A 20489-nucleotide genomic window follows, 5' to 3' on the forward strand; every position below is an offset into this window, starting at 1 on the left:
TGTAACTACAGTTTCTCTAGAGTCATAATTCAGTGGGAAAATATAAAGAACTATACTATAACACGGGCTTCCCCGGTGGCTCAGCAGTAAAGAATCCACCTGCCAAAGCATGAGACCCGGGTTCGATCACTGGGTTAGGAAGGTCCCCTGGAGAAGGAAATGGCAATCCACTCCAGTATTCTTGCCTGGAGAATCCCCTGGGTAGAGGAGCCTGGTGGGCTACAGTCCATCTGGTCACGAAGAGTCCAGACACAACTCAGCGACTAAACAACAGCAGCAGCATACTCTAACGTGTTCCTCTGAAGTCTCACTTAAAGCAAGGATCACGCTGCCAAGGAACAAACCTTAAAAGATTTCCCTTCTTCCATTTATACACCGAAAAATCAACGATGCCAGTTTAAAAATCAACTGGGACTCTTTCTTAGGACATATTTCTCAGAAACACTGAGTAATTTAAGTAATATTGACTACGATGCTTACGTTTATCATCTTTCTTGACTATTTAATGGCAAAGCAACTGTTTTTAATAACTTACAAGGATTCTGTGGCGACCACTCTTTCTGCCAACCCATACAGTGTGTCCCCAGAGGTCAACACCACTAGGTGACTCAGGTGAGGACTCGGCACCTTCTCCTTCCTCTCTTCTGCTGCTGTGAGTGTGGCAGCGGAATCAGCCGAAACCTCCTGAAAAGATAACACACGTGCACACGCACAGCCTGGAACAGCAACTTTAACAGCAATAGACTGCATGATATTACAATACCGGACCTACAATTAAAATGCTCTCAGGCATATGTTAATTACACTTGATTTCAGTTCTTTTCCCCTCCTTTTATAGTTCCTAACTAGTAGAACTTTCCTTTTTACACTAAAGGAAAATGACCCAACTCTATACACTATTTTTCTAAATGTGGTCAAACAAGAAATCCTTCAGTTCAGTTGCTCAGTCATGTCCGACTCCTTGCAACCCCATGAATCACAGCGCGCCAGGCCTCCCTGTCCATCACCAACTCCTGGAGTTGACTCAAACTAATCCTTATGAAGGGACAAATATTTCATAGAGACAATAGTGAGAAGTCTTCCAAGAACTTATAAATGTTGAAAAAGAGACTGCCCCACCAGGATCAAACTGTTAAAATGCAAAAAACTGTGGAGTGATCAATCAACCCTCTCACATTGAAGTTTTAACCAAGGTAATCTTGGCGTATTCCCAAGAAGGTAGGACTAAAATGTAGTTCTAAACTGAAATGGAATCAACTGTATTGTATATGTCTATGCAGAGATGACTGATCTGCAGGGAGATGGCAGATGAAAATAAAGGGGTGTCCAAAGAGATGAGTGGGCTGAACCTTAAAAGATCCTCAAAGAAAATTATAGCACAAAAATTGAATATAAACAAAGCTAGAAGGGTACAAAACGTAAATCTAGATTACTTTTTAAATCAATCTTATAATCAGAAATCTCTTAACATTTGCCTTGTGGAAAAAAAAGAGACATCAAATGCATAGAACGCTGGGGGCATAATAGGTTTGTAAATTTAGCAAAATGGAAATAATACATTATAAAACCTTTCAAGTTAGAAAATGGTTTTATTCTGTTTTTTAATAGCCTGTCTTCTACTAAAGGTACTGTCTCTCTTCAATCTCTAATTACTCAATTAGCATTTAAAAGTTATTTTGTGAACAACTGTGTTTTCTCTCCGGACGATCAGGATAACGGAACCATGCAAGTTAATCAATGTCATGGCTCCATTATTTATTTCCTTCTACTAAAAAGGAACAAAAATCACCCCGCTACTGAAAAAAACAAATCACAAAATTTCATACCGTTTCATACCAATTGGTTGCCTGGGCTATTATATTTAATAATTTAATCCTGGTGGCTATTTAATCACCACCTACCAGACTGTCCAAGTAAAAAGCCTTAGAATCACTCTTGACCCCTCTTCCTTCTCACCTCCATCATGCCTGGACAACTCTCTTGTCTGATTCTTCCCCATGTCATTACTTCATCAGAACCAGGGCCTCACAACATTCCTGACCAGACCCATTCTAAAAGTCCCCTAATAGTCCCTCAAGCTTCTCCTGTTTCTACTCCACTTTCCACACTGGTTTATTTTTCAATAATACCTAGGTGATTTTTCTAAAATGGACACATGATCACACCAGTCTGTAATTTAAAAATCTCAACTGACAATCCCTTCCTTACGGAGAAAAAGCCTAAACTTGTTGCCACGACATCACTGCTTTATCACCTTGCCAGCCTCATTTCCAGGCGATCTCTGCACCCCGAAGACCTGGTCACACTGGACTGCTGTTACGCCTGTCCTACTGACGCTCCTGTCAGAGCTCTTTTCTCCTTGTCTTCCGAGCTCTTACTTCACTTTTTAAGTGTGAACTCATGTTCACCTCCTTCCTGTAAATTTCTCACTCTCCCGAGAAATGTACTTGTGTTACCGCTATCTACATGCATGCCCGTATGTGGCGTACAGCACAGGCTGTCAGTGGCTGTTCTCCCTTACAGCGCTGTGAGTTCCCAAGGCAGGGACCAATTTCGCCCTCTCTGTACTTTAAGCTCGTGGCATGCCTCTTGGCATGAGCTGACCCTCCTCGGTTTCACTGATGGAGAACCTTCTCTTACTCTGTTATTCTCTTTCAAGCCCATTCACTGCCATCAGGCGTTTGTCTGCTTCACTCCGCAAAGAAAGAGTTAGCTAAGTACCCACTGGCCTCCTTAGGACCAAGTCCAACAGTCAACTCTGAACCTCCATCTCTGAGTATTCCTCCTGACCTTTGAACCCAGCATGCTCCAGTCTTTATTCCTGACTCTTCTCTTAGTTACATTCTACTCCCTACACAATTTCATCCGGTCTCACAGAGTTAAATGCCATCCACATGTCAATAGCTCAAAATTTAAGCCCTGACGGGTCTCTCATCTTCAGCGGACTTAACATATCTGAAACTGAACTCCTGATGTCCTCCTAAAACGTGCAGCTCCTTTAGCCTTATCTACCCACTAATGGCACAGGCTCCAGAGGTCAGCTGCCATCCTTAACTCCTCCCAGTGTCAAACTCCTCTTGTAATCCATCAACAAATCTTGATGGATCTACCTTCAAAACAGACCCATCTGGGGAAATATGCTCAAGAAGAGCAAGAGAGTCACCAAAATGTCAACATGACGTAAATAAATGGTATGTGCTTACCGTGCACTTAAATGGAAAAGCTTCTAAACAGGACCCATGTTTCAGCTCATACCAGGAGAGTAAGGAAAGGATATACAGCCCTTTGAAGACTTTAAGAAATGAAACCGTCATCTTTATTCTCACAGTGAAAGTTACATTTATAGCTTTTTCTGCCACTAATGTACTAACACAAAGAAAATTCATATTTATGGACTTTTCTGGATCAATGTAGAATACATTTTTTCTCATCAAAGATTCAAAGTTGGTCAGAGGTCTCAAAGCAAACAATTTAGCATCACCAGGTAGATAACGAAAAATTCACATTTCTGATACTACCACCACCTACGCCAGCCCTCTCTCCTACTTGTTCACTATTAGACCATCTTTTTTTAGACTTTTATTTGATGTGTCAAACAAATTTTCTTAGTTTACAGTGAATTTACATGATAAACAGTTTCAGGTGGCATTTTAAAGAACATGATGATTTGATTCTGACTTTTACAGCTTGAAGACAAGCAAAACTTAAAAAATATATGTGGGGAAAATTACCCAAAAAGTGCTTATTAAAGTTTTAAGGAACACATAGGAGAAATATGAGGAAAAAATACTACTTCCATCCAGTGGTTTCAGACTGATTAGGCTATAATTTGTTTTAATAGACAAGAAATATATTGAATAGCAAGAAACCAATTAATGTTCTCTGCCAGTGTAGATGCAAATTAATGAAGATGATTTATATACCAGCTTATGGAAACCTGAGATCAAGGTCTAGTAAATGACAAATATATTTTTTTAAATAATAAAATAACACTTATCAGTATGAGCAACAATTTAACATGGAAACCATTGGAAACTAATGGGAATTTTCAGAAAAACTTCTGATGTACTGCTGTAGAGTCTTATCCATCAGAGGAGTCAGGACTCCAGAGAGACTCTGTGAAATGTCAAAGGTCAGTGCTCCTTACAAACGAAGGGGAACAACAGGCTGCACAGGCTTCTGGTGCAAAGTGCAGTCTTTGATTTAAGAGATGGGAAGAATAAGGTCTTAAAAAAAGACATCTTTAGGGACTTCCCCAGTAGTTGAGAATCCACCTGCCAATGCAGGGGACACAGGTTTGATCCCTGGTCTGGAAAGATTCCACATTCCACAACTACTGAGCCCACGTGCCACAACTACAGAAGCCCGTGAGCCTGAGCCTGTGGTCTGTGATGAGAGAAGCCATCGCAACGAGAAGCCCGCACACCACAGCGAAGAGCAGCCCCGCTGGGCCACAAGTAGAGGAGCCCGCGCACACCAATAAAGACCCAGAGTGCAGCCAAAAACAAACAAATAAACACCTTTACAAGACAAGGTACCGAAGGAAAACTCTATTTATTAGGGAGGGGTTTGTCTCTGGTTTAAAAAAATGCATTTATAAAATTGACTATTACACCAATTTAGGGGCTTCCCTCATAACTCAGTTGGTAAATCATCTGCTGCCAATGCAGGAGAGCCGGGTTCAATTCCGGGGTCAGGAAGATCCCCTGAAGAAGGAAATGGCAACCCACTCTGGTATTGTTGCATGGAGAATCCCATGGACAGAGGAGCCTGGTGGGCTACAGTCCATGGGATCGCAAGAGTCGGACACGACTTAGCGACTAAACCACACACCACCGGGGAAAAACATCTCCAATGCATCAAGAACTGGTCTGACAGATGCTACAGATACATTGTTATGGGTGACCACTTGTCTTAAAGAACAGCTAGTTTGGTCACTGTTTACTGGATCATGCTATCTCATTACACACTGTATAACAGCATTAAATCCACAACTCAAGGGTCAGATCTGGAATTTTGGCTTGACAATCATAAGCTGGTAACTAGCAGAGCTACCAGAGAACCACCAGCGTGAATGACTCTAGTAGTATATTTTAGCCCATCTAACATCAGGCATTCAGCCAGAGACAAGAAATAATTCAGCTGTAGGCTAAGATCTGGAAAACAAGATCTTCAGGTCAAGATTATACTCAGTGTCAAACAAGGAGAAGCAAAATTGAAACAGATAAATGCCAATGGGGCTGAAAGTCAATGATGGATTTTACACACAAAACCAAAAAAAAAAACCTGATGACTGTGTCAAACAAGCTTTGACTCTGCAAATGAAGATCAGGATTAAGTGGACAAGACGACCAAGAAAACAAGCCAGGTTAATCCAGGTGACACCAAACTCAAGGATTCAAGTTTATTCATTTACTCTATATACATATATTGAAGAGATGCTGTATACAAAAGTAAGTGCTATGAATATGAATGTTTATTTTAAAAATAAGTGCTGAGCAAAAAGATCTCCAAATTTAAAGGGGACTGGATGAGACAGATACAGGTTATTTCCTCTGCATAAACAGTGCTCACATGAAATAACCACACATGGCTCTCTCACTTTACTCATATCTCTGTCTGAAGAGCACTGTCCCATCACCCTGCTTCATTTTCTTCTTGGCACTTATCAGGACCTGCTACTCTTACATATATATATGTCTCGCTGCCCCAGTAAAATGTAAGTTTCAAGAAGATGAGAATTACCTCTGTGTACTGATGACTTTTCCACTATTACAGTAATGCATGATACATAATAATTATTCCAAATAAGTAATGCTTAAAAGAATGAATGATTACAAAAACTTCAATAAGAAGTATGCTCATAATACAGAGCTTATGCAAAAGTGATCGCTTATTTGGGTAAGTGAAGGAATAAAGGAAAATTCATGGATGCAGAGAAAAGCACTGAAGAACACAAGTCTCTGGCGACAGTGACCAAGCATTAAGAAAAAATTTTTTTTCTTATATTAAATACTTGTGTTGGCTTAAATACTCTAGAGGATCAGTCCCAGTTTTGCAAACACAGCATTTTAAAACATGCATTTCATCACATGACAGTTAAGAATCAAGACTTCCTACTATATAGCCAATTAAATCCAAACATCTCAAATGTTAAAGACATTTACAAAGGGGTCCTTAAACAATCTTTGCAACACAACTCTCTGGCATAAAAAGATGCCCCATCACAAAAACCTGTCAGTTTGGGCTGGGCTTGCTCCCACCTCCAAGCCCTTGCTCAGCCTTGGAACCTTAATTTGAATACCATTCCTCCTCCTTTTCCTCACAAATCCCATGCCTGCTCTTCAAAGTCGAGCATCCTCCTGTAGTCATTCTCAGACATTAATTATGAAGATAAACCTTTCTTCTCTTTGAACTTGCACTGCACACAGAACCAGTATCATATTTTTTTGTGTATACTAGCTTTCTCTCTCCATCTGGCTCTAAGAAACGTCCATCTCACTTCCTACAGGCAATCAGTGTACTAGGAACACAAGAAATTAACGTATGTATAGAAATACATTCACATGTAGTTGATTAGATGACCAATTTCTACTTAAATAACTCAAAAGAATGGGTTCCAACTGATTACTTACCAGATCAATGAGGCTTTCTTGTATCCTGTTTAGAGTTGTTCTTAGTCGACTACTACTAAGACCTAGTCCTGTTGATTCCAACTGAAAAAGACAACGAAAAGCACGTTTAATCACTCTGGAGAGAACCCTGCAAATGTTTTAACTTTAAAGTAGTGAAAAGTATGTGATGAGTTTTTACTCAAATTCTTAGCATTCAGAGGGTTTCCAAACACCAAATTACCAAAATAATCAAGGAAAGAAGTCAAATCTTCACCCTCAAGGGAACAAGAGAGCTATTGACACGAGTGTCACACTAACATCAATCAATCTAATGAATTTATCAGGAGAGAATTCACCAGAATTTCCTTCCCACAGATTACTACTTCCAACTGCAAAGCCTAAAAATTTTCATATACTTAAAGAACCCAAGGATAGGAAAGGTCACACTGACACAGAAAAAACAAAACAGAGATGATACATATTTTCAATATTAAGAATGAAAGTATGGCTAACACTATAGATTCTTCAACATTAAAAGGATAATAAGAGAATTTTATGAATAATTTTATGTCAATAAATTTACCAAACCAGATAAAATGGACAAATTCCTTGACAAACTCATAAAAACTGACCTTAGAAGAAACAGAATATTTACCAGTTATTGTTAAATTTAATAAAAACCTTCAAAAAGTACTAACCCTACATAGACTCTTAAAAAATATAAAAAAGAGTATTTTCCAATTGTTTTATGAGACTAATATTACACTGATTTCTAAGCCAAAGATATCACAGAAAACCTAACTACAGACTCACAAACTTTATGAACACAATTTTTTTTTTTAATTCTTAAGAAAATATTGAGGAAAGAGAAGGGGACGACAGAGGATGAGATGGATGGATGGCATCAGCAACTCAATGGACATGAGTTTGAGCAAATTCCAGAAGACAGTAAAGGACAGGGAAGCCTGGCATGCTACAGTCCATGGAATTGCAAAGAGCTGGACACGACTTAGTGACAAACAACAAGAAAATATTACCAAATTCCTTCATGACCAAGTGGTGTTTGTCTTGGGAATACAAGACTGGTTTAATAGCCTAAAATACTACTTTGAAATTAACCAACATAATTCATCTCATTAATATATTTCTTTAGGAAAGAAAGTTATGATTGCTTAAATAGATTCAGAAACTTTATCCTTTCATGATAACATGAATTTATCCTTTCATAATAACAATTCAGAAACCAGCAACAGAAGAGAATTTTGTCAATATGATCACAGGACTCTATAAAATAGCTGGCATCATGGTGAAAGGCTCAAAACTTTCTATCCTGGAGAGATGAGGGAGGAGGGGAACAGGACAACAACTCACACCACTTTTATTTTACGTTGTGCTAGAGGTTAAGTTTTTGTAATTTTTCTCCAGCATACAGATATATATGCTATATGAGGCCTACAGACTAAAAAATAGAAGGCAAATAGACTGGAAAAGAAGAGGTAAAGCTGAATATCAGATACTTCCCTTTAAGCGCTGATTTAACTCCACTCCACAAATTTTGGTATGCTGTGTTGTCATTATCATTCACTTTGAAATAGTTTCTAATTTCTCTAGTGGTTTCTTATTTAACCCAATCTTTATTTAGGTGTGTGTTAATTTTGAAATATTTCAGGTTTCCCATTTTATTGTTATTTCTTTCTAATTTAATTATATTGACATCAGAAAATATATCCTATATGATTTCTATGGTTTTTAAACTCATTGGAACATGTTTCATGGCCCAGAAATATGGTCTATCCTGACAAATGTTCAAGCCTGAACAGAACTGTTTTAACCAATATGATAGTCACAAGTCACATGTGCCTAATTTAAATATAAACCAGCTGAAATCAAGAACAATGAATGAAAAATCCAGTCCCTAACCATACCAGTCACGTTTAAGTGCTCAGAAGACACTGTGGCTTGTGGTTACCATATTGGGCACTACAAATAGAGAAAATTTCCATTATTGCAAAACTTCTCTTGGAAAGCACTGCTCTAGAGGCACAGTCTAAGAAGACAGAGTAAAGCTCATTTAGAAGACTAAAAGATGCTAACAATTAGCTAAAACTCCAGAATGGCTTTCTTCTTTAATATTTATTGAGCATTGTGTAATGAATTAGTACCTATTTTATAGTGACATGAATTCTGCAGCAACTTAAGTCTCTCATTATGTTAGTATTCTAATTTTTCAGAGTTAAGAACACAGCAAATTTAGATCCTATAGTAAAAGATCCTGTCTTTGATATACTTGTGATCACCGTGAGGATATGAGTATTTTGAATGATGAATATAGTCATCCATTAAAACTTACAAGTTTTTGAAAAGGTGCAAAATATTGTATGTGAAAAATTAGTATTAGGATATGTGCATAAAATCCAATGCTATGCTTTTATAAAAAAAAATCTGTCAAAAACCTAGGAATTCCCAAATATCAGATCAGTTACCTGCTTAATACTGTGCTGTTCTCCTTAGGAGCAGAAAAAGATAAAACTCAACAAGATCTTTGTAAGCATATAAAGGAGGTACAGGAAATATTAATTCTATGGCAGGCAGATGGTTCAGTTCAAAGATTTTTATATTATTTTTAAAAATATTTGCCATTATCTTCTGAAGGTACAGTGCCTGCTATGGTTGTTAGCCAATATTTAAAATGTTTCATTTATTATAATAAATATATACCAAGTTAGATTTAAACAAAGCAACCTGTACATTTTCACTGCCAAAATGCATCAAAGTTAGAAAGAGATGCTGCACTTTTTCTGCCAAAAATGTGAATAATATACAATATGTCTATTATATCAAAGCTTAAAACTAATGTATTTTAAACAAGGCAACTGGGCACACAAAAAGCTGGTATCAATAATTCTGTTGCATTTTGGATGGATAATTGTCAAAATAATGTTATTTGTGTATTTAATACAGAGAGAATGAACTTTACATTTACAAAAACAAATTTTAAAAGAAACAGACTCTTCCCCCAAAGACTGACTTACTGAATCATTCCGACCAAAAAAGGTATATATTGCATACAAGTAATAATCAAAGAGCTGAGACATAAAATGGATAACATCAAATGCAATTGGCTTAAGAATGTTCATCATCTGCATATATTTACCTGAAAAGAAAAAATAAATAAATAAGTAACACAAAATTAAAATCTATTAGTCTCTAATTAAGAAACCATAAAAATACTTTACCAAAATATTTTTAATGAAATATTACATTCCTTAGTCATATCGGCCATGCCTCAAGTACTCAACATTTATTTGTAGCTCATTTATTTGTAGTTAGTGACTACTTTACTGGACAGCTCAGATATAGAACAGTTATACCATCTTGGAAAGTACTACAGGATGGCACTGATTAAAAAAGGGAAACAAAATACCTATAAAAACTTCTCATGTCATTATACTTTACTGTTTGCCTTATATTTATGGAACTGCTGAACTCTTCTACAATGACACTGTATACATACCCAACATAGCTCCTCATCTCTTGGAGATTCCATTTAAAACAATTTCTTCAAAAATGTTTAGGTGTAATAAGACAAAAGACAACATATTCTAAGAAAAACTGGGGTTCTTTTCATAAGCATATTATACACATGTAGCAAAAGTAAAAAACACCCAAACAAGAAGAAACTGTGGAAGATGCTCCCCGTTGCCCCAGACCCTGGCCCTGTGAAATCTGCCGTCGGAGGCCAAGAACATTTCTTTATCACCACATCAGAGCTCAACAGTCTCAAAATGCCAAGAACATGTCCTCCTCATTCCTTCCTTTGGGACACTGGAGATGCCAGTGTTCCTTTCTTTTTCCGCTACACATATGATACAGTTACATAAAAACATTTAAAACCCAAAATTTATGCATTTATAAACTTGTTCATGTGTTTGAAAGGTGCATGGGAGATGGGCTGAATCAAACAACACCCAATAATGAATACTGAATTGTGTTTTTTAAAGGAAATAACAGGGAAAGAAGCAGATCTATAAAAAATGCTTTTCTGCATAAGTTCTTAAAACAGGCTATTTGCTGTATTTCCAAATGAGCACTCAGGAGCAATCTCCACTTTATGGAACTGCTACGCATTTTAAATTGGTACGATTGAGGACACCAGAATTAAAGAGAAAACACATTAACTGCAGCAGAAAAAAAATTGACAAATTTACTCTAATGGAAATACCTACATCATTTCTTTATTAACTAAGAACTCAGTATATCTGTCTTAATTTACACGAGAAATGAGTTTAAATAATGGACGGTCAGAAAGACAAGCACACACACATATCAGAGTCAAAAAACAAAAAACCCATCAATTTAGATTCCATTCTTACTCCTGTTTACAAGTCTTTTGTTTCAGAATTATTTTTTGTAATCATTTCACATAATCAAGATTTTTTTTTAAATCTCAATTGAAAAATATTTGAAAATACACTCAGAACATTCTGGATCACTATGAAGACATTTCATCGACTGCAAACACATCACTATTTAAACTGCAACTATTTACCCATTAAATAATGTGATACTATAAAGAGAAAAAAATGAAAAAGTAGATTACATTACTTTAGTCTGTAAAAGAACATTTCTAGAAGGTGAACAGTAAACAACGTCTGGATCGACACACATCCAGAATACAAAGCTCCTCTCTATTCCTAAGAAGATTAACCATTCTTCATATAAGTCGTCTTTTAAGAAAGGATATAAAAATGAACTAATAGGTAAATGCTATTTTAAATGTGCATTCAGAAGAAAAAAAAAACAGATGATCCCAACTGGTCTGAAAAAAAGGAAACATAATCATTCAATACATTCAACAAACACTTTTTAAAAGCTTTCTATGTTCATGGTCTTGTGTTAAGACACAAGGAACTACCCAGAGTCCCTGTTCTCTCACAGAGCCTCTTCCATGACTTCACAGGGCCAGACACGGAAGGCAGTCACTGATAAGCAGGCTGCCAGTATACTAACATAGAGAAGAGTAAGAAATCTGTCTTTCCAGTACTAGAGGGTCAAGTAGGCCTTTGGAGGCCTGAGGGAATTTATGCACTCCCTCAGTATTACTGAACTAAAAGAGAATTTTACTATCAATTAAAATACCTCTGAAGAGAAGAGGCTGAGAGAGTAAAGGCAGATAGGTATGCTCCCCAGAAAACGATAAATTTCAAAACATTCCTAGACCAGGGGTTGGCAAACCCTTCCTGTAGAGGACCAAAAACTAGATAGCTTAGGCTTCGTATGTTGTTCAGTGTCTGGGGCAGATACTCAGCTCTGCTAGTCTTGGTTTCAACTGTTCAACTCTCCCATCATAGCACAGAAGCAGCCACGGATGACATGTGAACAAATGAGCACGGGTGTATTCCAATCAAACTTTATTTACAAAAACAGGCAGTCAGACTGATTTGGCCTGCAGGCTACAGTTTCCCAATCCCTGTCTGTACTAGATGACAGAGAGCAGATGGGAGCAGGATGATGGAAAGATACAAAGAGAACCGCAAAGGCTGTGGAAGCTGCCTGGTAAGACGTGACTGCTTAAAAGCAACAGGTACTGCAAGAGAGCAGGAGCAAGACATGGGGCTGAGAAAAGCTGGGTGAACTGAAGGCCTACATATGGAACAAAGTTCCTGTCCCCACACCCTAGCTACTGTTCCTCATCAGCAGTTACAGTACTGTAGGCCCCCCAACCTTATCTGCGGTTTCAGTTACCCACAGCCAACCTCACTCCTAGAACAGTAAACAGAAAATCCTGGAAATAAGTCATAAGTTTTAAATCGAGTGTTGCTCTGAGCAGCATGCTGAAATCACACGCTGTCTGGCACCATCCCTTTGACCAGCATATCCTGCCTGCTAGTCCCATCTCAGTTATCAGATCAACTGTCGTGGTATCTCTGTGCCTGTGTTTAAGGAATCCTGATTTTACTTTATAATGGCCCCCAAATGCAAGAGAAGTGATGCTGGCCATTCGAATCTGCCAAAGAGAAGCTGTACGGTAGGTACTTCCTTTGAGTGAAAAGGTGGACGTTCACAACTTAGTAATGAAAGAAAAAAAAAATCATACGCTGAGGATGCTAAGATCTGTGGTAAGATTGGATCTTCTGTGAAACCATGATGAAGCAAAAAGAAATTTATGCTAGTTTTTATTGTCACACCTTGGACTGCAAAAGTTTCAGCCAAAGCAGTAAGTGTTTAGCTAAGATGGTAAAGGCACTGAATCTGTACAGTAAGAATCTGTAGAGTGTGAGACAGACTACATTTATATAACGTTTATTATAGTATATGTTATAATTTTTCTATTTTATTATTAGTATGGCTTGTTAATCTTATCCTGCGCCTCGCCTAATTTATAAATTAAACTTTTTACCACAGGTATGTGTACAGAAGAAAAAACATCATCTATATAGGGTTTGCCATGACCTATGGTTTTAGGCATCTACTGGGGATCTTTGAACATATCTCAACACATAAGGGGGGACTACTGTATAGGCTGCCAGAATTTCCCAGACAAAAGCAAAATAAAGCCCCCTAGGAGTTCTTTCTAAAAGAAGTAAAGAATAAACAACACCTCTCTCAAAACCGGCAAATACACTTAATTGAACAAACTTAAAAAAATAAATTAGAAAAGCTAAGGTTTCTAGTGTGGCTATTGGCACCACAGATTAAAATCTTTCTCATTCTGGGAGATCTGTCCCCATAATGTAAAGTGAGTGAGTGGGTGAAGTTGCTCAGTCATGTCTGACTCTTTGCGACCCTGTGGACTGTAGCCCACCAGGCTCCTCCGTCCATGGGATTCTCCAGGCAAGAATACTAGAGTGGGCTGCCATCCACCCAGACCTGCCCTACTCTATACAAAGTTCCCAGTTAGAATACCTACTAAAGAGAAAGAGCCGGCTCCAACACAGTTCTAATTACTCAGCAGAGGACACCCACAATAGCTATCCAGGCCTTCTATTTTAGGGATAAATAATCGAAAGTCACCAGGCCCATGAGGAAAATTCAGAATGACTGTAAAGAGAAAAGCTGATGCTAGAGAAAATAAAACAACTGAAGCTAAAGAAGAGGAAATACAGTAATTATTGTAAAGCCCTATCATAGGCAAACATGGCAGGAAGAAAAAGAGTATAGAAGGGTTCTTAAGTATTTAAAATTATTAAAAATGTGATTTTTTAAAAAAATTAAAGAGATGGGAAAAGGAAGTCTACCAGAAGGTATAGCAAAAAGACAAAAATACAGAAAAATACTGATATTAGAGAAATATGAGAGACGTAAAGGGCCAATTTAAGAGACTGAACACTTGAGTAGGGGGAAATCAGAGAAAAAGGGATTAAAGAAAATGGGGAGGCAGAAATCAAAGAAACAGTCATAGCTGAGAAACACACGAACCATTAGACTGAAACGGCAACCAACTGCCCACCACACTTAATGAAAAAGACCTCACAGAGACATCATGGAGGATTCTGAAACACCAAGGGGGAAAAAAAACATAAAAACTTTCAGACAGAAGAAATTCACCTGCAAAAAATGAATAATAGACCATCAGACATTCCCACTTTCTAAGGAAAAGTAATTCTCAGTCGACAATTCTATACACAACTAAACTGTCATTCCATGAAGAGCAGAATAAAGACATATTTAGACTGACAAGGATTCAAAACATTTACTTCTTAACACCCTTTTCTGAGAAATTACAATTAGTAGAAAGACAATCAGAAACAAACCAAGCAACTGCCTCCCTACTATTGAGATGGAGCAGGAGGTGCGTGGGAGACACTTGCTTTTTGCCACAGGTTCTTCTTTACTAGTTAATGTGTTACTGCGAGGCCTTCCCGGGTGGCTCAGTGGTAAAGAACCTGCCTGCAGTGCAGGAGATGCGGGTTTGATCCCTGGGTCAGGAAGATCCCCTGGAGGAGGGCATGGCAACCCACTCCAGTATTCTTGCCTGGAGAATCCCAGGGACAGAGCAGCTTGGCAGGCTACAGTCCATGGGGTCGCAGAGTCGGACACGACTGAGCACGCACGTACACATGCACGTGTTACTATGAGAGGAGCTACCTTGATAAAAATACAGAAGTATGGTTCCAAAGCTAGCCAGCTGAGCTGAGAAAATGTGGTCTGTAGTTCAGATATACGGCACCCTCTCTTCCTCTCCAGAGTTCCCGACAGAGGCACAGAGGCAGCATGCTTTAGGAACACAGAGGAAAGTTACCTAATAGGTAGCCCAGATAACCAAGAAGGATGTCTCCCAAATTACAAACTTCATGAAGCTCCTATTCCTGCCTCCAACCTCTACTACCACTGTGCTGACCTCTGTCCAGGAACTGACACTCCTGACATCCTCCACTAGGGCTATGAAGCATGGAAGTCAAGAGCTTACTGGCTCTAGGATCAGACAACCTGTGTGACATATACAGCAAGTTATTTATCAACAGGCTTCAATTAACTGTATATTAAAAAGGTACTCTGAAAAACTCATGAGAAAATGCTTGTTAAATGTTTACATAGCATATAATTAAGAGAGCAGAATGTCTTAGCTACCTCTCCTAAATAAAATAAATATACTCGTGATGAAGGCAAAATGGGAGACATACATATATATATAGGATATTACATGCAGAGAATCTAACCTAATCTAGAGATGAGGAAAAGCTCCATAGGGGAAGCACTGTTTAAACTCTCGCCCTTTGCAGCAACACGGGTGGGTCTAGAGATGATCATTCTAAGTCAAGTCAAGTCAGACAGAGAAAGACAAAAATCACATGATATCACTTATATGTGGAATCTAAGAAAAGATACAAATGAACTAATTTACAAAACAGAAACAGACTCACAGACACAGAAAACAAACTTATTGTTACCAAAGGGTAAGAGGGAGAATAAATTGGGAATTTGGGTTTAATGGAAACACACTATTATATATAAAATAAAAAACAAGGACCTACTGTACAGCACTGGGAACTATATTCAATATCTTGTAACAGTCTATAATGGAAAACAATCTGAAAAAGAAATATATACATATATATATGTACATATGTGCATATGTGTGTTATATACACATATATAAAACGGAATCATTTCCTGTACATCTGAAACACTGTAAATCAACAATACTTAAATTTTTTTAAAAAGCAGAAAACAAAACCCCTCTCACCCTAAATCTAGATGCTGAGTCCTGTATACTCAAGGGAAAGAGGCACACAGACGGGCTGGAGAAGAAATCAAGCAGCAGCATGGACAAGGACTACACCAGAGGAGGAAGACTGGGGCTGCCTTACGAGCTCATCGTAGGGAACCAGAGAGGAGTGTGAGGACCACAGGGGAGGGGGCCTGGGGGGATTTAGTCAGTGCGACACAGCCCCTGTGCAGAGGAGGGAATGCGGGGTAAAAAGAAAAAGAAATGCTGGAAGTGTGTGTCTGTGTGTTAAAAATTAAAGAGTTCTCAGTGTAAAATTTATTGAGTAGCTACAGAAGCGAAAAGCACTTTCTGGGTGCTCTATAGGCTGCAAAGATGGCAAACTTTCTTCTTCTTGTATAGGAGCTAACAATCTGATGGGGCAAAAGCACGAACAGGATCTGAGCTGGAAGGATGTTTGTTATCCTTAGAGCAGTGCACTGAGTTGAGAGCTCCTCAGTGGGTATAAATAGCACATAAAGGGCAACTGGGCTGCAAATGAGAAAGGTGATTTGGAGGCCAGGCCTTTGTTTATACCTTGGGGTATGTTAACTTTTAACCATTTTCACGCATTACTTTTTCAATTTAAAATACTCTGCGATAAAATGATAATATCAATGCCCCACCTATAAGAATGTACCAACGAAAGAGATTTCTTCCCTCCGATATTTGTGTTTCCTCCGTCATATACACTGCCACTCAGCCACAGTCTAACTAAACGTCCCTTATGTAGGTATTCCGGTAATGTTAAATCCTGTGGATGGGTTGGTGTGTATTCTTTCCAGCTGCTAGGGTAATTAATTTTGTTTTAAGGTCTGCAGGTTTTATGAACATAGGTTTTGGCACCCTATCCTCTGCCCCTCAGAGTTAACCATAGCTGCTCACATGAGAGTTGCCTCCAGTAGAGAAAACTGTGGTTAACAAGGCTACTTCAATGATGAGACATATATCTTAAAATTTCTCTGCCTCTGTCTGCAAGAAATTCTCAGCCTGACAGGATTTTCTCTTTTCACAAGCAAGCACTCTGGTTAGTCCCCTGTACTTGTGAAAGACTCCAAACCTTTCTAATAGATTTAGGTACCACCTAGCACTGGGGAGCTCCGTTAACACTCTTTTGTCTAATCTCTCCTAAAGATCTGCCAAATAATCACCACTGAAAAAGGACACTTTGTATACCCCTTTAATGTTCTCAAATGTGCTTCCCAACCACTGAGAATGAGTTCCTTCATCTTCCCAGGCACCAAAAATTAATCTAACTTATTTACACAACTGTACTGGCTTTGTAAGAAGAGACGTTACCTTTGCCAGTATTACCTTCAAGTATTTCTATGCAATAGTAGCAAGGGATGGAGTACTGTTATTCACTAGTCGGAGACCCCTCAGTGAGTGGTTCCCTTAAAATTCTAGTCCATGAATATGTACAAAATGAAGATATAGACGCCCCAGGCAGAGAGAAAGTGGTGGGCGTGAAAGTGCTCAGTGCTGCCACTATTCCTCCTATTTGTATCTGGACTTCTTAATACTTCAGTACTGAGCACAACCAATATCTAATTCCTGGTCAAATGTCTTTATGTGACTAGAATGCATAATAGCTTTCATAGTAAAATACCACTATATAGCCTCCACCTTTGACTACCCAAAGCCCATGCAGAAGCCCCCACTGCAGGCTCTATAGTTCTTGCAGCAGTCCTACTAAAACTAGGTGATACTACGAATTTCATTACCCCTAAATCCAGTAACTGACTTTATAGCGTGTCCATTTATCATACTATCCCTATGGGGTATAATCATAACTAGCTCGATTTGTCTTCACCAAACGGACCTAAAGTCACTCATTGCATACTTGTCTATCAGCCACATAGCACTTGTTATTTTAGCCATTCTTATCCAAACACCTTGAAGCTACATAGAAGCCACAGCCCTAATAATTGCCCATGGTCTTACATCCTCCATACTTTTCTGCCTAGCAAACTCTAACTCCAAATGAATTCATAGCTGAACAATAATCCTAGCCTGAGGCCAACAGACATTCCTCCCACTAATGGCCACCTGATGACTCTTAGCAAGCTTAACTAATCTGGCTCTACCCCCAACAATCAACCTGACTGGAGAGCTATTTGTAGTAATATCAACTTTTTCATGATCCAACATCACAATTATTCTAACAGGGGCAAATATAGTAATTACTGCCTTATCCTCCCTGTATGCGCTAATCACAACACAACGAGGCAAATACAACTACCATATTAACAAAATTATACCTTCCTTCACACGAGAAAATGCTCTCATGTCATTACACATCTTACCCTTGTTATTACTATCCCTAAACCCAAAAATTATTCTAGGACCCTTGTACTGTAAATATAGTTTTAAAAAAAACATTAGATTGTGAATCTAATAATAGAAGTTTACTACCTTCTTATTTACTGAAAAAGTAACTGCTAATTCTATGCCCCCATGTCTAACAACATGGCTTTTTCGAACTTTTAAAGGATAGTAGTTATCTGTTGGTCTTAGGAACCAAAAAATTGGTGCAACTCCAAATAAAAGTAATAAACCTATTCTCTTCCTTTACACTGACCACCCTATTGTTACTAACCATACCCATTATAATAACAAGCTCTAACACCTACAAAACCTCCAATTACCCACTTTACGTAAAAACAACCATCTCATGCGCCTTCATTACTAGTATAATTCCCACAATAATATTTATCCACACAGGCCAAGAGATAATCATTTCAAACTGACACTGGCTAACTATCCAAACCCTTAAATTATCACTTAGCTTCAAAATAGATTACTTCTCAATAATATTTGTCCCAGTAGTATTATTCGTTGCTGCTAAGTTGCTTCAGTCGTGTCCAACTCTGTGCGATCCCATAGACGGCAGCCCACTAGGCTCCCCTGTCCCTGGGATTCTCCAGGCAAGAACACTGGAGTGGGTTGCCATTTCCTTCAATGCAGGAGGTGAAAAGTGAAAGTGAAGTCGCTCAGTCATGTCTGACTCTTCACGACCCCATGGACTGCAGCCTACCAGGCTCCTCCGTCCATGGGATTTTCCAGGCAAGAGTGCTGGAGTGGGGTGCCATCGCCTTCTCCATTAGTTACATGATCTATTATAGAGTTCTCAATGTGATACATACACTCAGACCCCAACATTAATCACTTCTTTAACTATCTACTCTTATTCCTCATCATAACGCTTATCCTTGTTACCACAAACAACCTATTTCAATTATTTATTGGCTGAGAAGGCACTGGAATTATATCATTTTTGCTCATCGGATGACGATACGGATGAGCAGATGCAAACACAGCAGCCCTACAAGCAATCCTGAATAACCGCATTGGTGACATCGGATTTATCCTAGCAATAGCATGATTCCTAACTAACCTTAACACCTGAGACCTTCAACAAGTTTTCATATCAAACCCAGACAACTCCAGCCTGCCTCTAACAGGGCTAGTACTAGCTGCAACCTGAAAGTCCGCCCCATTTGGTCTACATCCGTGACTGCCCTCCGCAGTAGAAGGCCCCACCCCTGTCTCAGCACTACTCCACTCAAGCACAACAGGAGTAGCAGGCATTTTCCTACTAACCCGCTTTTACCCACTAACAGAGAGCAACAAATATGCCCAGCCCATTATACTATGCCTAGGGGCTATCACCATGCTATTCACAGCAATGTGCGAAAATGACATCAAGAAAATTGTTGCCTTCTCTACAGCCAGCCAACTAGGCCTTATAATGGTAGCAACTGGCAGTAACCAACCCTACCTAGCATTCTTCCATATTTGTACCCACGGGAGGCAGCACTGAGGAACAGTGGCAGCACCTAATCCCAGCCCTAAATGAAAAGACACGAGAGTCAGATGATCATTCTATGCACTGTGCCCTAATGACAACTCTCGTAAAAGATCCAGTGGGAAGAAGATTGGAATTGCGATGCTCAGATTCCCTGAGTAAGGTTCTATTCAGGACCGCTCAGGTTTTACACACCTGCTATACTAAAGAGCCACAGAATGAACTTTTTCTGTTTCTATAAAGCCACTGTTAGAAAACAATGTCCACTGTGTTGGTCAGTGATTCTTATGGAAGAATTTGTTGTTACTGTCTTCTGAATTTAGTTCCAGGAGTACACTTCTATCGTTAACATATCCCTTTCTTAGATAATGAGAAAAACAGAATGCATTGTTCCTTCTGATTTGCCTGCATTCCAGGTGGTGCTAGCGGTAAAGAACCCGCCTGCCAATGCAGATGTAAGAGACTCGAGTTCAATCCCTGGGTCAGGAAGATCCCCTGGAAGAAGGCCTGGCAACCCACTCCGGTATTCTTGCCTGGAGAATCCCATGGACAGAGGAGCCTGGTGGGGTCCACAGGGTTGCAGAGTCGGACATGACTGAAGCGACTTACCATGCACACAGTTGGAATAAAACATGATTTTCTCCTCAGTTTTGTTGTGGCTTCCTATTTTCTTTGAGTGAATATATGTCTTTTAGGGCAGAAGGCAACAATGATGACCTCTAGCCCTTTTTGAACTAGGTAAGGAGTTAACTTACCTTAAATGTGGTTAAGTTACCATTTAATGTGGTTGACTGTATTATTTTCCCCAATTATCTGTTCTTTTCCACCTCCACTCCCTGGAAGAGGGTTATGCATCCTT

General features: G+C 38.9%; 1 protein-coding gene across 2 annotated transcripts in view; it reads right to left on the reverse strand.

The window, feature by feature from the left end:
* The window catches only part of VPS50 (VPS50, EARP/GARPII complex subunit), a 139815-nt gene that overhangs the window by 13642 nt on the left and 105684 nt on the right, over window positions 1–20489 (reverse strand). For both annotated transcript variants that reach the window (XM_018047422.1, XM_005678922.2), the window contains exons 21-23: window positions 9647–9768; window positions 6636–6716; window positions 536–684 (exon numbers count right to left, since the gene is read on the reverse strand). In XM_018047422.1, the coding sequence (XP_017902911.1) occupies window positions 536–684; window positions 6636–6716; window positions 9647–9768 (352 nt within the window). The remainder of the gene's footprint in view (window positions 1–535; window positions 685–6635; window positions 6717–9646; window positions 9769–20489) is intronic.

This window comes from Capra hircus, chromosome 4 (genome assembly GCF_001704415.2).
Source record: "Capra hircus breed San Clemente chromosome 4, ASM170441v1, whole genome shotgun sequence".
In the NCBI taxonomy this organism is placed as follows: Eukaryota; Metazoa; Chordata; class Mammalia; order Artiodactyla; family Bovidae; genus Capra; species Capra hircus.